Genomic DNA, 14,045 nt, shown 5'->3' on the forward strand with positions numbered 1-14,045 from the left:
TCCATCCTTTCAAGTAGGCGGCTGTTCTCCAACTCTTTTTTTTTTTTTATTAACAAAATTAGGGATTTAAATCCCTTCACCCACGTGGACCAAATCCATTCGCCCTCTTATTTATTTTATAGGTCGTAAACAGAGGGAAGAGGGAAAACCCAATAATTTATTTTGGTTCACTACCAATCCAGTAGCTATGTCTTGTTCTTTCACCCAAAATGATTTAATCCTGTAATTTAAACCAAATTACAACCACTTAACTTCACATTTTAAGACTTCTCAACATCCAACTTGAAACCACAAGTCGTTGAGGTATATAACCACTATCAGGTAGGTTAAACTAGTGTTTTATTTTGTTTATAGGTTTCTCTCAATTAGAGCATATGAAATTTAAACTCACAGACTTAGCACAATAAAGATAATGATACCATGTAGTGCTAAATAATTTCTAAGTGATTTGTTGTTGTTTTCAACTATGTTGTCTTATTGTGGTTGTTTTTTGTTCCTCAAGTGGTGAGAACCATTTATAGATGCCAATATTGTAAAGATCTTTGTTGATCTCGCACAAGGAAGATACACTCAGAAGATTCAAGGAGAATTATTTTCAAGGGCTATCTGGACAAGCTTGCATATAATCATTCTAAAAGATTTGGTTGAAGATTCGTTTTGGAATTAATTAAGCTTCAACACCATATTCTCAAACAATATTTATCAAAGTATATTTTTTGTGGAGTTTTTCTCGTCCTCGCACAAGGAAGATAAGCTCAAAAGGTTCAAGGAGAATTATTCTCAAGTGCTATATGAATATTCTCGCACATAATCATTTTAGAAAATTTTGTTGAAGATTTGTTTTGAAATTAATTAAGTTTCAACGGTCATATTCCCAAACCGCATCTATTGAGGTTTATTTTTGTGAAGATTTATGTTGACCTTGCGCAAGGTGTGACACCCAAATCCCCAAAATAATATAATAATGATAATAATAATAATAATAATAATAATAATAATAATAATAATAATAATAATAATAATTTATACCATATTTTATAAAAATTTGAAACAGATAAGTAAAAACTCTTTCAGAGAAAAAAGAAACTTTTACAAGTTATTTAGGATATCACATTTTTCAAATACAAAAGGCACACTTTAAACTTTTTTCCTCCTATAAAACAGTGGAATCTCCACGAACTTGATTTAACTAGAATTTTTTAACTTAATCCCAAAACCTTATTAGTACATGTAAATTTTTTATACAAAAAGTCATTTCTAATTAAATAAGTAAAACACAACTTATGACTCTCATTTCCTGTATTACCTATCAGAGCAGAGCTTTTCTCAAACTTGAACTTCAAGACTCATTAATTTATAATAACTGCAATTTTCCAAATGCAGGTCCAAGCCAGTCAAACAAAAACAACGAAGAAGATTAGTTTTAAAATCATGTTAATCGTATAATATAAATAAGAAGAACAGACAAATAATCATAATAGATTGTATCAGAACACATAATCTCATTATAAAATAACATCAAAGTCACTCAAGTAAAATCATTATCTCATTATAATATGCATCAAATCATCTAAGAGAAACTATTATCACTTTTGAAACACATTAATCACAACAAAATAATCATAACACAATGCAATGATATGCATAATCTTAGACTCTACTTCTTCACAATTTGGTATCAATCTAACCCTGAAGTACTTGGTTAGGAGACTTGATACTATGCGACCATGCAAGTGGACAAACAAGTCTAATTTGCCATGTCCTCCAAGATCTCCTCAACTCAACCTATGACACATATATGCGACAAACGAGGTAAACATGTGTGGCATGGTAGCTCTCGATATTTGGAGGACTACCTCCAAGTCACCTAGGAGTTCCCCATCTGAATAACTCTAAGGTCTAATAATCACGCTTTAAGGCTCAATAGTAGACAACCATGATTAGGCTCATTCAATTGTACTTCCCCAAAATCACTAGGCTTGTTAGGACCTACCTATATGATGATAAAACAATCTCTACTTCAAGAATTTTCTTCAACTTCATAGGCTAATATATATATACACCGACTTATCAAGCCTAATAATTTTTTTTTATAAAACTAAGCCTAATCTATTTAAATTCATAGGCTTTAAAAAAGTATTAGCCTAACCTTTTTAATAAACTGGCCAAGCGACACCAGGCCATAAGTAGGTCAGACTATAAGCCCCTAACGAACGGCCTAGCCTATTCCCACCTCTATTAGCGAGCCCCTAATGAATCGTTGGGAAATACGACTTTCCCGATCATCTCGCAATATTATACTTATGAATTTAAACGGTCTCTCACCCCTTACCTCACTTCGATGCTTACACGTAAATACGAGTCCACAAGCAAAAAAAAACTTTGTTCTTTGACTCATTGTCCTTCAATCGATCTAAATCGACAGTTTATGGGTAACCGTCAATAATAAATTATGAGAACACTCTCTAAAAAGGTCAATTTCAAAATGGATTTAAGTAAACTTACCCTAAATTGATAAATAATTATTGGATAATATAGCCATTATTAACACATTTTCTTTGGCGTTAATTTCACTCAAATCGGACATATGGTGAAGAAGAACGGTGCAAAATGATGAATTCTATAAATGGAGAAGTCGGGTATTTTAAAGAGAAATTGAGATGGTTAAAAATTTGAGAAAATGTGTTTTATGGACTAGCTAAATGAATAAAACAACATACTGAAATATGGATGAAAACGGAGAAAATTTTCTGAAATAGTTATCGATCACTGATGTCAAACGATAGGCGTTCCAGCTCTATTTTCTTAATTTCCGTTTCCCCTTCCTTTCAAGTAAGCGTTCCATCTCCCATAGGCGGTTGTTCTCCAACTCCTTTTTATTTATATATATTTTTGATTTATTAACAAAATTAGGGATTTAAATCCCTTCACCTAGATAGACCAAACCCATCAACCCTCATATTCATTTTATATTCTACTATTATTATTTTATTTTGCTAAAAAAAAATAATATTTATTTAATCTCACTTTAATACTCATCTAAACAACATTTAATTTTTAAAAGATTACTAATATTTCAGAACTAACATATGATAAATTAGGGTAATTAAAATAATTAACATTTTTTTAAAAAATTAAATATATTGCTAAAAACTGAAACTATCATATTCAAAATAATCTCACTTCCGTAAGTGATGTTTCATTTGCCTTTGCTTATCACTCGCTCCCATCGTATATAGATGGTTATATATATATATATATAAAATTTAACATAAGACTAATCATTTACTCCATATCATATAAGTATATGTGTGTGTACTTTATTCACAAAATTGAACATCTATTTAACACATAAGTTATATGAGTGTGTGTCTGCCCCCACTACCTGAATAACCTCTTTTGGTATTATTGAACATAATATATCTAATCATATGGTAAAGGAATAATGTGGGTAAGTTTAGAGGTAGAACATGCAATAGATGATTGTGGTGTTTACTCTATTCGTTTTCTATTTTCTTTTCTTTCTTCTTCCTTTTCCCTTTTCATTCTCATCCAACTTTTTTTCCCCTTTCTTCTCTTCTTTCTATTTTACAAATTTTCTCCCATACACATTGTTTCTATTATTTTATTTCTATTTCTACTTCAATTTTTTTTTTTAATTTATGTATTGAAAGATTGATAGACTCAACCTCCCAAGTGGGCTGAACCCCCTATTAAGCATTCAACAATATTTTAGTAGTTATTAGTCATACAAATTTTTACTCATACAAATTAATTATACCTCATCCTAAATCATATAGGGCATAATTTTAATTATTCTTAATTATTATAATTATTCTACTAACTATAAAAGTGATCCTAAATAACATAAAAAAATACTAAAGTTTATTAAACATTTATCATTCAAATTTCCAATAGGTTATCCTATCACTAAATTATCATTGCATGAAATTTTATAAGGAATTAATGCATTTATTAATTCTAATAATAACAATAATAGTAGTAATAATATGGACATATTGATAATAGTTTAGACATAGAAAATTTGAGTGTTACAATAGTTGTTTAACTTTTTATTGTATGACAATTAAACCTATAAAATATACTATAGCTTTTCTCTATATATAAGATCTCGTTAACTAAATAACTAGAATTAATAAAATTGGTTTTAAGAACAACAAAGGAAAAAGAAACCAAAACTTTACAAAGCTTGTCTCGTTATATAAAGTTTATCATTTGATGACTAGACAAAGTAAAAAGAAACCAAGACTTTACTTCAGCTTGACAACTTAAAGTTTGGTGACACGCGCCCGTGTTGTTACAAAGATGACTATGGATGCCAACGTAGTATCTCAGTTGCCTATGATAAACCTAATTGGGTTATGTTTCTCTAACTCTAACAAGCGTAACAAGATTTTTTCTACCTTTGACTCTAACAAGCGTCACAAGAATTCTTCTGCCTCTGTCCTTAATTTAGTTCTGCTCAAAGTTGCCTCTGCTGAGTCTACCTCTGGTAATGTAATCAAATTGACTCTGCTAAATCTGCCTCTGATGAAGAAAACAAGTCTCTGCTAAAGTATGCCTTTAATGACGAAAACCAAATTCTATTAAGTTTACCTTTGATGACGAAAACCAGACTCTGCCAAGCCTGCCTCTGATGAAGCAAACCAAACTCTGCTAAAGTTTGCTTCTGATGAAGCAAGAAAGACTTTGCTAAGTCTTCCTCTGATGAAGCAAGCAAGCTTCTGCTCAAACTGCCTCTGACTAGTTGTCTGACTTGTCTCTGATAAATTGCCTCTAGAGATAAAGCAAACGTCTGACTTCCTATGTCTCTGATAAGTTGCCTCTTGTAAAAGTTAACGATCTTGAAATGTCAACATTTTGGCAAAGTCAGTGTTTTAAAAAAGTAAATGCCTATGGTAAAAGTCAACCCCAACAAAGTAATTGCCTTTGACCAAGTCAACGTCTAACAAGAGGAAAAGATCTGATGCAGACAACGAATGCACTTTGATTATCGACACTACCTATGATTATTAGCACCACTTTTGGTAAATCTACCTCTGATTATCTGCTAGGTCTGATTGTTTGTTGCCTCTAATAAATCTGTTGGCTCTAATAATCCTGCCTCTGATTGTTAGTGCCTCTGATCATTGCTTTTGGTCCAATAATTCTGCCTCTTATTGCTCCAGCCTTCTGGTCAAGTAAAGTTGCTTCTGGTCATTGCCTCTAGTCAAGAAATCATGCTTTTGATGTTCTTTCCTGGTCAAGTAAACCTGTTTCTAGTACTCGTGCTTCTGGTAAAAAAAGTATACTTCTGGTTGTTATGTGCCTCTAGTCTAGTACTTTTACATCATCTAAACTTAATTCATATGCTTGAAGTAATTTCGAGTTTCACTTTGAGTTCAACAATCATAATTATTCTCAATGGATCTATTGCTGAATTCAAATGAAACATCATGCTAAAGGGCACAAGGCCATACCATGAAGGACACAAGGCATTCCGTGAAGAACACTCAACCATCCCTTGAAGGACAAAGGAAATGTTGTAATTGCTTCTATAAAAGAACATGCATACACAAGTGTTGAACTAATATAGGATTGGATATGTTACATCCCCTCAATGAGAGTTAGAATCCCCGAATCATACTTTGTGTTCAATCAGACACAAACTAGAATTGGTGGAAATCAACCAAAATATTTTCATACACTTGAACAAATATATGATTTAATATGTAACATCCTCTCAATGAGAGTGAAAATCCTAAAAATAAACTTTGTGTCAATTTAGACACAAATTTGAAATAATGGAAATCAGCACGTTAGTGGCAACAAAACTCGTGAACCTCAATAGCAATTTGCCAGAATGTTGAAAAATGGCTATAACAACAATAGTATGGGGTGGTGTTGAAAGAATACTCAAAGCCTGAAGAGGCAGAGTAATTAATACTTGTAAAGCTTGGAGAGACTGGAGAAATAATACTCAAAGCCTAAAAAGGCAAAGTAAATAATACTTGTAAAGTCTAGAGAGATTGGAGAAAGAATATTCAAAGCTTGAAGAGGTAAAGTAAATAATACTTGTATGTTATTGTTAAAATAATGGATTAAATACTCGACGATACTGAGGCAAAATATCTTTATAAAAGGAGGACTAGATGTAGCAACTTGTTGTATTGTGAACTAGTATAAAAATGTATGTGTATTCCTCTTTTTCTATTTTCTTTATCTTAGTTCTTTATTAATCAACTTTATTTTCTTTATCTTAGTTCTTTATAAATCAACTTTATAAGTTGAATGTTTTGATAAAAAAATATTTTTGCAATAAATCGAAGTATAATTTAAAAATGACATAATACAATTCAAATCCTCTCATTTCTTGTGTTTTTCAGTACCGTCAGTTTTATTGTAGTTTTTATTATATATTGCAGAAAAAAGATATAATAAAATCAAGGGTAAGTTAGTAAAAAAATAAATATAGTTGAAAAATTGAAAGGTATCTCATAAAAATAATAAAGAAAAATCTCAAGAAAAGTTTGAGATCATCCTTTAAACATAAAACTTGACTGGCTTCTTTTTTTTTTTTATTTAATTTTTTTCATGGAGGTTGATTGGAATTTTTACTATAAAAGAAAAATTAATGTTTATTTTATATTCACCTAATGATATTTCCTAGTAAAAGAAACTACCAATTTAATTTATATATAGTTTAATCATATTTTACTATTTAAATATGAGTTTAATTTTTATGCACAAACAATGTAAATTTTTTTACACTATCAGTTCATCACAATCGTTCATATTTGTGACTTTTAAAATAATTAAAATAAAAGTCAAACGTTTATAATTATATGACGAATGTGATAGACTGACAGTGTAAACAACATTTAAACTGTTGGTATTTATAAATTAAATCCTTGAAATATGTGTTAATATTTTTTTGAAATAATATTAATTAAAATACTATTTAGTCTAAAGGATCAAATGCATTTTGACTTCTTCTTATATTTAAGTCCATGAGGTGTATTATAGTATAATTAAATGACAAAATTTAATTTATTTTAATATTTTTAAAAATAATTTTAGAATATATCTAAAAAAATAAAAATTATTAAGTCTCTTTCAAAATTTTGTATATCTTTTGCATTTAGAAATTAAATTAAAAAAAAGCTAAAAAGGTAACAATATTTATATACTTTTTACATTTCCTTTTTAGGATAAAAAATCCAAAATTCACTTTTATTTGGTCTTTCTTGCTTGATATTTTACCCTTTTGTCATATTTAAAGTTTACTATTTCTTTTATCTCGTGAAGAATATCACTTTAGTTAAAAAGTTTAATTTCAAAATAAATATTTTTATTAATTTTAATTTTTCTTTGATTATTATTATTTTAATTATAACTTTAAAGAAAAAATTTAAATTTTATTTGAGATAATTGTAAAATAACCATTAATATCACTTTAATTAATAACTATTTATTTTTTCCGATTTAAAAAATATATCATGTATTACTGTAGTATATCTTTTTTATAATATTATTATAATATATTATGATAAATCAATCTCATGGTATTAGTATTTTTCTATTAAATAAAGTAATATTATCATATTGTATTGTTAAATAAAGAGACACGTACAAATAATATTAATATAAAAATATATTGTATAACATTCCAAAAAGTAAAATATAATGTATTCTAAAATAAAACATATTCATTGAGACAAAAAGTATATACATTCAGTGTATTTTAAATTCATTTTGAATACATCAATCATAATATTTTAGATTTTTGTATTTATTTAAATACAATGAATACTTGTACAATTTTTTTATGGAAGAATTTGTTTATTTTTTACAACAAAAGGAAAGATTATATATATTTTTATTCAACTAATGATTTTTCTTAGTAAAATAAACTACCATTTAATTTATATTTTCTAAGTGTAAAAAAATTTTACACATTTATTTAATCACATTTTACTATTATTATTTTTAGGAAATAATATTATATTGAATACTATTACAAAAGTCAGAATATATTTGATTATTTAGACTAACCAACTACATTTTGAATTTTAATTATATTTACGTTCAAAAGTAGTATTGTAGTATAATTAAATGGGAAAATTAGTTGAACAAAAATATAAGATCTAATTTATTTTAATATTGAAAAAATAATATTATATTACATTAAAATAATGAAATTTAGTTTAAAAGTCTCTCTGGAACTTTTCTTCATTTCTTTCTTAGGATAAAATATCCAAAAATTCACTTTTTCTCTTTGACTTTCTTGCCTGATGTTTTACCCTTTTCTTACATATTCAAAGTTTAATTAGCCAAAAAATATAAATATATATAAAAGTTATTAGATTTAATTTAAATAATATGAGTTTAATAATTTTTATAATGTTAATTAATCAATTAATTAAATTATTATAATATTTAACTTTTATTATATCTATATTGGAAATTATATAATAATTAAAATTAAAGTTAAAAGTTGGCTAAGTTGCTATTTGTTGTTGAGAACCTTTGCAACCTTCACCAACCCATTTACCAACAACACCAACCACAATTCTCTATATTTATTTTCTCCAACTACTCACCCTTTTTGTTTCCTATTCATTTCAAATACTTTTCAATTTTTTGTGACTACTGATCAACAATGGCTACCAAGGTTTTCACTTTGGCTGAAGTCTCTAAGCACAACAATTCCAAAGACTGCTGGCTTGTTATTCGTGGCAGGGTATAAAAATGCTCTCTTTCTGATTTTTTATTTCTGGGTTTTGAGTAATTTGTTTTGTTCTTTTTGAAATTTTGGTGTTTATTTTTTTGGTGTGTTGAAATTGAATTGACTTGTTGAATGGTTGAGAAATGAGATTCACATTGAATTTTAATGTTTTTCAGTTTGTTGTGACATTGCATTAGTTAGATCTTTGCAAGGGATTGGATTTGTTTTAATTGAAAATTGGTCCTATTCTGTATAAAGGGATTTTTTTGTTGTTTTGAAAAATTAATGGAAATTAAATTGTGGTTTTATTTTGGTGTGTTATTTTGAAGTATGATGATTTGTTTCTAAAGCACTAAATTTCTAGCTGAAAGAAAACTAAGTCTCAGTTTCTGGTTCTTTTGAAATTCTAGGGCTTTTTGTGTGTGTTGATATTGAATTCATTTGTTGAATGGTTGAGAGTCACATTACATTTTTATGTTTTTCAGTATATTATTTTTGTTGTAATAAAAACCTTCAAGGATTGGATTCGTAGATCTATGTAAGGGATTGGATTTGTTTTGATTTGATTTAAAGAGGTTCAATTCTGTATAAAGGGATGATTTTTGTTTTTGTTTTTTTGAAAAAGGTCTGAAAATTTGATTGTGTTTTACTCTGAAGTTTTGATGTTATGTCTGATATTTTGAAGTGTTGTCAAATAGCGGCTACAGTTTAGCGGAATTTGAAAATATTGCTTTTGTTTAACAATATGCTATCTAATACAGTGTTGTCAGTAGCGTCTATTGTGGGCACTATACTCTTACATCATAGAGAAATTTGAACAAATTGATATTTTTTCGCGATCTGCAATTGACAACATTGTTTTGAAGCATAATGATTTGCTTCGAAAGCACATATTGTTTTTAAAATCTCTAGCTGAAAGAAAACAAGTCTCAGTTTCTGGTTGATTGGTTTAATTGTTCAAATGTGTTTTAGGGATTGTTTCTTGAGTATAAAGGTAGTTCACTAACAGTGTAAAATAATTTTACAATCACATAGTTAGATAATTGTCTTTGATTTAAAAACTATACAATATGATGTGACAAATTGAATGACAATGTAAAATTATTTTACAGTGTCAGTGCACTACCTTTATTCTCTTTTTTCTTTTTCAAAGTGTTGTTTTTGAGTTGCAGATCTCAATTTGTAGCCATATGCAAATTTTGATAAGGTTTTTTCATTAAATTTCATGATTGTTTTCTTTCTGATTAAATTAAATGATAAGACATTTTAAGTTTCATGTTCTGGAATCCAATCATGATTCCATTAGGGAAAAGAAAAGTTGATTCTGAAAGCTTATTGTAATATGGCTACTATGTTTAATTGGTTTTATGTAGAATTGTACTGTTTGTTGTCTTAAAAGCTTAAGTTATTCATTTGATTGTGCTTTTCGCCTTTTCCTTTATGTTTAACTTGTAACTCTGAAAATAAGAAAGATCTTCACATATTTCTGATTTTTGTATTGTTTGTAATCGAAGATCTACTTTTGAGTTACACATGCTGTTTTATTATATTGGAAGCAAGAGTTTGGAATATGACTTAGATTTACTTTGCGTTGACTTTGTCTTTCTGCATGTCTTCTTTATCCTATGAAGCACATACAAACATGGACACCAAATATTGTGCTGACACGTAGACACTGATAAAAATTTCAGAAAAGGAAAATGAATAAATATAACTACGCGTCAGTGTCGTGTCGGTGTCAGACACTAGACACGTCTTCATTATGAAGTATTAGTGCTACAATCTTTATCCATCTTTTGTCTTTCTTAACTGAAATACAATCAAAACTTGCAGTCAAACTTGAATTTTTTGACTGCAAACTTTTTAATCTCTTGGGGTGATTTGAAGTTATGTTGTGTTGATTAGATTATGTCCCTTTACCTCAATTACCATATCTTTTTTTGGAACAGGTTTATGATGTGACACCGTTCTTAGAGGATCACCCTGGTGGAGATGAAGTCCTGTTGTCTTCCACAGGTATCTCACATTTTCTCTAAAAATATCAAAATTTTCAATTCAAACCACATGATCTCAGAGACGTGAGATGTATGTAGCACCGACATTTCAGATTCAATGCATGTTTGGTGTAGAGGTATCAAATGGGTCGGCCCTGTCCGGTCAGGACCACGTGGGCCAGAGTACATAAATAGGTCAGTGCGGCCCGACCCACTTTGCAATGGACTGCAAATATTTAAGTTTGGCCCGACTATTGTGGGTTGTGAGGGCTAATGGGCTAGCCTGACTCTTCCTTTCTTTCTGATTTAGTGATTTTAGTTTTTTTTTTCTTGTTTTGTAAGTGAATTGGGTTGTATTGAGAAATTAAGATGAATAACTTTTTCTAAAATTGAGACCAAGAAAATGAAGAAATCTGATTATTTTTGAAAAAAAAAAACTGGTTTATCTTTTTCTTCTACACATGGGCCAGCCCAGCCCAATCAACCCTATTTTTAAAATGGGCTTGGCCAAAAAGATTATTGTTTTTAGGCTGAGACTAAAATGGGAGCCGACTGGCACAGCCCGCTGGGCCCAGTCTATTTTGATAACTCGAGTCTGGTGTCCGACACATGTGGTTTCATTCAATCATTTCTATTTTTTCAAATTGTTATTGGTGTATAAGGGTCTTGTTTGGTGCATGTACCTGTGTCGGTGCATCATAAATGTAAATATAAATAAATGTCTTTTGTTTTGATATAGTCCAAACGACAAATGTTTGCAGGGAAAGATGCAACTGATGATTTCAACGACGTTGGTCATAGCTCAAGTGCATCAGCGATGATGGACGAGTATTATATTGGAGATATCGATGTATCAACCATTCCCTCTAAGGTTGACTACACTGCTCCAAAACAACCTCAATATAATCAGGATAAGACGCCGGAGTTCATCATCAAGATCCTTCAGTTTCTTGTTCCCTTGTTGATCTTGGGCGTGGCAGTTGGCATTCGTTTCTACACCAAATCAACATAATCATATAAACAAGCACCATTTTGAAATGAATAATATGTTAGTGTTTGTTGACTGTTGAAAGACAAGGACTGTTTTGTTCTCAAGTGCTCCAATGATGAGGTTTGCTAGGATATGCAATGTGATATTGTGCTTTGTTTGCCTTTTCCTTGTAATTTGCTTTTAAATCTCATATTGTCTTTCTCTGTCATTCATTTGCTACCAGAACCTGAATAGTTTTATGGGGTTTTAACAATATAAAGTTTTTGGTTGATTCTCATTTTCACACACAAGGTAATGTTTGTGTTGATAAATTTGCTGGTTTTGGTACTTTTACTCCCTTCAATTCTTTTTATAAGAGACAAGTACGATACTTTTTTGGTTTTTAATATATGAAACACATTACACATTTTAAGTGTATTAGTTATTGATATTACTCTTTATACCGCTAATTTATTACTGAGTTTTAGTTTTTCTTAAAGTTCGTTGCTATTGAGTTTCATTAAATAATAACTGCTATGAACATTTTTGGACAAATTAGTATCAACTCCTTTAAACGTGAAAAAACTTCTTTTGAGAAATTAAGATGAATAACTTTTTCTAAAATTGAGACCAAGAAAATGAAGAAATCTGATTATTTTTGAAAAAAAAAAACTGGTTTATCTTTTTCTTCTACACATGGGCCAGCCCAGCCCAATCAACCCTATTTTTAAAATGGGCTTGGCCAAAAAGATTATTGTTTTTAGGCTGAGACTAAAATGGGAGCCGACTGGCACAGCCCGCTGGGCCCAGTCTATTTTGATAACTCGAGTCTGGTGTCCGACACATGTGGTTTCATTCAATCATTTCTATTTTTTCAAATTGTTATTGGTGTATAAGGGTCTTGTTTGGTGCATGTACCTGTGTCGGTGCATCATAAATGTAAATATAAATAAATGTCTTTTGTTTTGATATAGTCCAAACGACAAATGTTTGCAGGGAAAGATGCAACTGATGATTTCAACGACGTTGGTCATAGCTCAAGTGCATCAGCGATGATGGACGAGTATTATATTGGAGATATCGATGTATCAACCATTCCCTCTAAGGTTGACTACACTGCTCCAAAACAACCTCAATATAATCAGGATAAGACGCCGGAGTTCATCATCAAGATCCTTCAGTTTCTTGTTCCCTTGTTGATCTTGGGCGTGGCAGTTGGCATTCGTTTCTACACCAAATCAACATAATCATATAAACAAGCACCATTTTGAAATGAATAATATGTTAGTGTTTGTTGACTGTTGAAAGACAAGGACTGTTTTGTTCTCAAGTGCTCCAATGATGAGGTTTGCTAGGATATGCAATGTGATATTGTGCTTTGTTTGCCTTTTCCTTGTAATTTGCTTTTAAATCTCATATTGTCTTTCTCTGTCATTCATTTGCTACCAGAACCTGAATAGTTTTATGGGGTTTTAACAATATAAAGTTTTTGGTTGATTCTCATTTTCACACACAAGGTAATGTTTGTGTTGATAAATTTGCTGGTTTTGGTACTTTTACTCCCTTCAATTCTTTTTATAAGAGACAAGTACGATACTTTTTTGGTTTTTAATATATGAAACACATTACACATTTTAAGTGTATTAGTTATTGATATTACTCTTTATACCGCTAATTTATTACTGAGTTTTAGTTTTTCTTAAAGTTCGTTGCTATTGAGTTTCATTAAATAATAACTGCTATGAACATTTTTGGACAAATTAGTATCAACTCCTTTAAACGTGAAAAAACTTCTTTTGTTTTTTTTTTATAGATAGAACCGAAGGGATTACTGTATAGAGTTTTGTTTGGTGGGGTTTATTTTTTAGATTTGTTAGTGAAGACTTTTTCTGCATAAAGGTTGAAATCCTATTTGTTTGTGAATACTTTTCCCAACAACAAATTTTCTCACAAAAATAAATTGAAAATCAGTTATAGACACATCACAAGTTGTTTTTTTGATAAGTTGGCAAAATCATGTCTAAATAAGCTCTTCCAAGTTCTTTCTAAAACTTTGGCAAAAAGGGCTTAACTGTTAGGCACGACTTTAGATGGTTTCTTCTTGTTTGTAAGTTGGTTTTTAGAAAGTTTAGGATAGTTAAGTATATATATTTTAATATATATTTGATGTTTTAAAAAAATTTAAAAGAACTACATGATATTATATGTTCAATTTATTAAGTATAATTTGAAATTTATAATAATCTAGAATTATTTAGATAAGTCACAATATCTATTGAAAAATCTAGAACTATATTAAATATAGAAAAGTGTAGAAAATATTTAGAAGTATGTATTAATTAGGAAAGTTCTA

General features: G+C 29.5%; 1 protein-coding gene across 1 annotated transcript; it reads left to right on the forward strand.

Moving 5' to 3' along the window:
* The first annotated feature begins 8,534 nt into the window (after positions 1 to 8,534).
* LOC101496459 (cytochrome b5) lies at positions 8,535 to 11,990 on the forward strand. The gene is made up of 3 exons (XM_004506540.4): positions 8,535 to 8,743; positions 10,678 to 10,744; positions 11,484 to 11,990. Exons 1-3 carry the CDS (start codon positions 8,663 to 8,665, stop codon positions 11,732 to 11,734), a joined length of 399 nt encoding a protein of 132 aa, XP_004506597.1. The 5' UTR covers positions 8,535 to 8,662; the 3' UTR covers positions 11,735 to 11,990.
* The last annotated feature ends 2,055 nt before the right edge of the window (positions 11,991 to 14,045 follow it).

This window comes from Cicer arietinum, chromosome 6 (genome assembly GCF_000331145.2).
Source record: "Cicer arietinum cultivar CDC Frontier isolate Library 1 chromosome 6, Cicar.CDCFrontier_v2.0, whole genome shotgun sequence".
In the NCBI taxonomy this organism is placed as follows: domain Eukaryota; kingdom Viridiplantae; phylum Streptophyta; class Magnoliopsida; order Fabales; family Fabaceae; genus Cicer; species Cicer arietinum.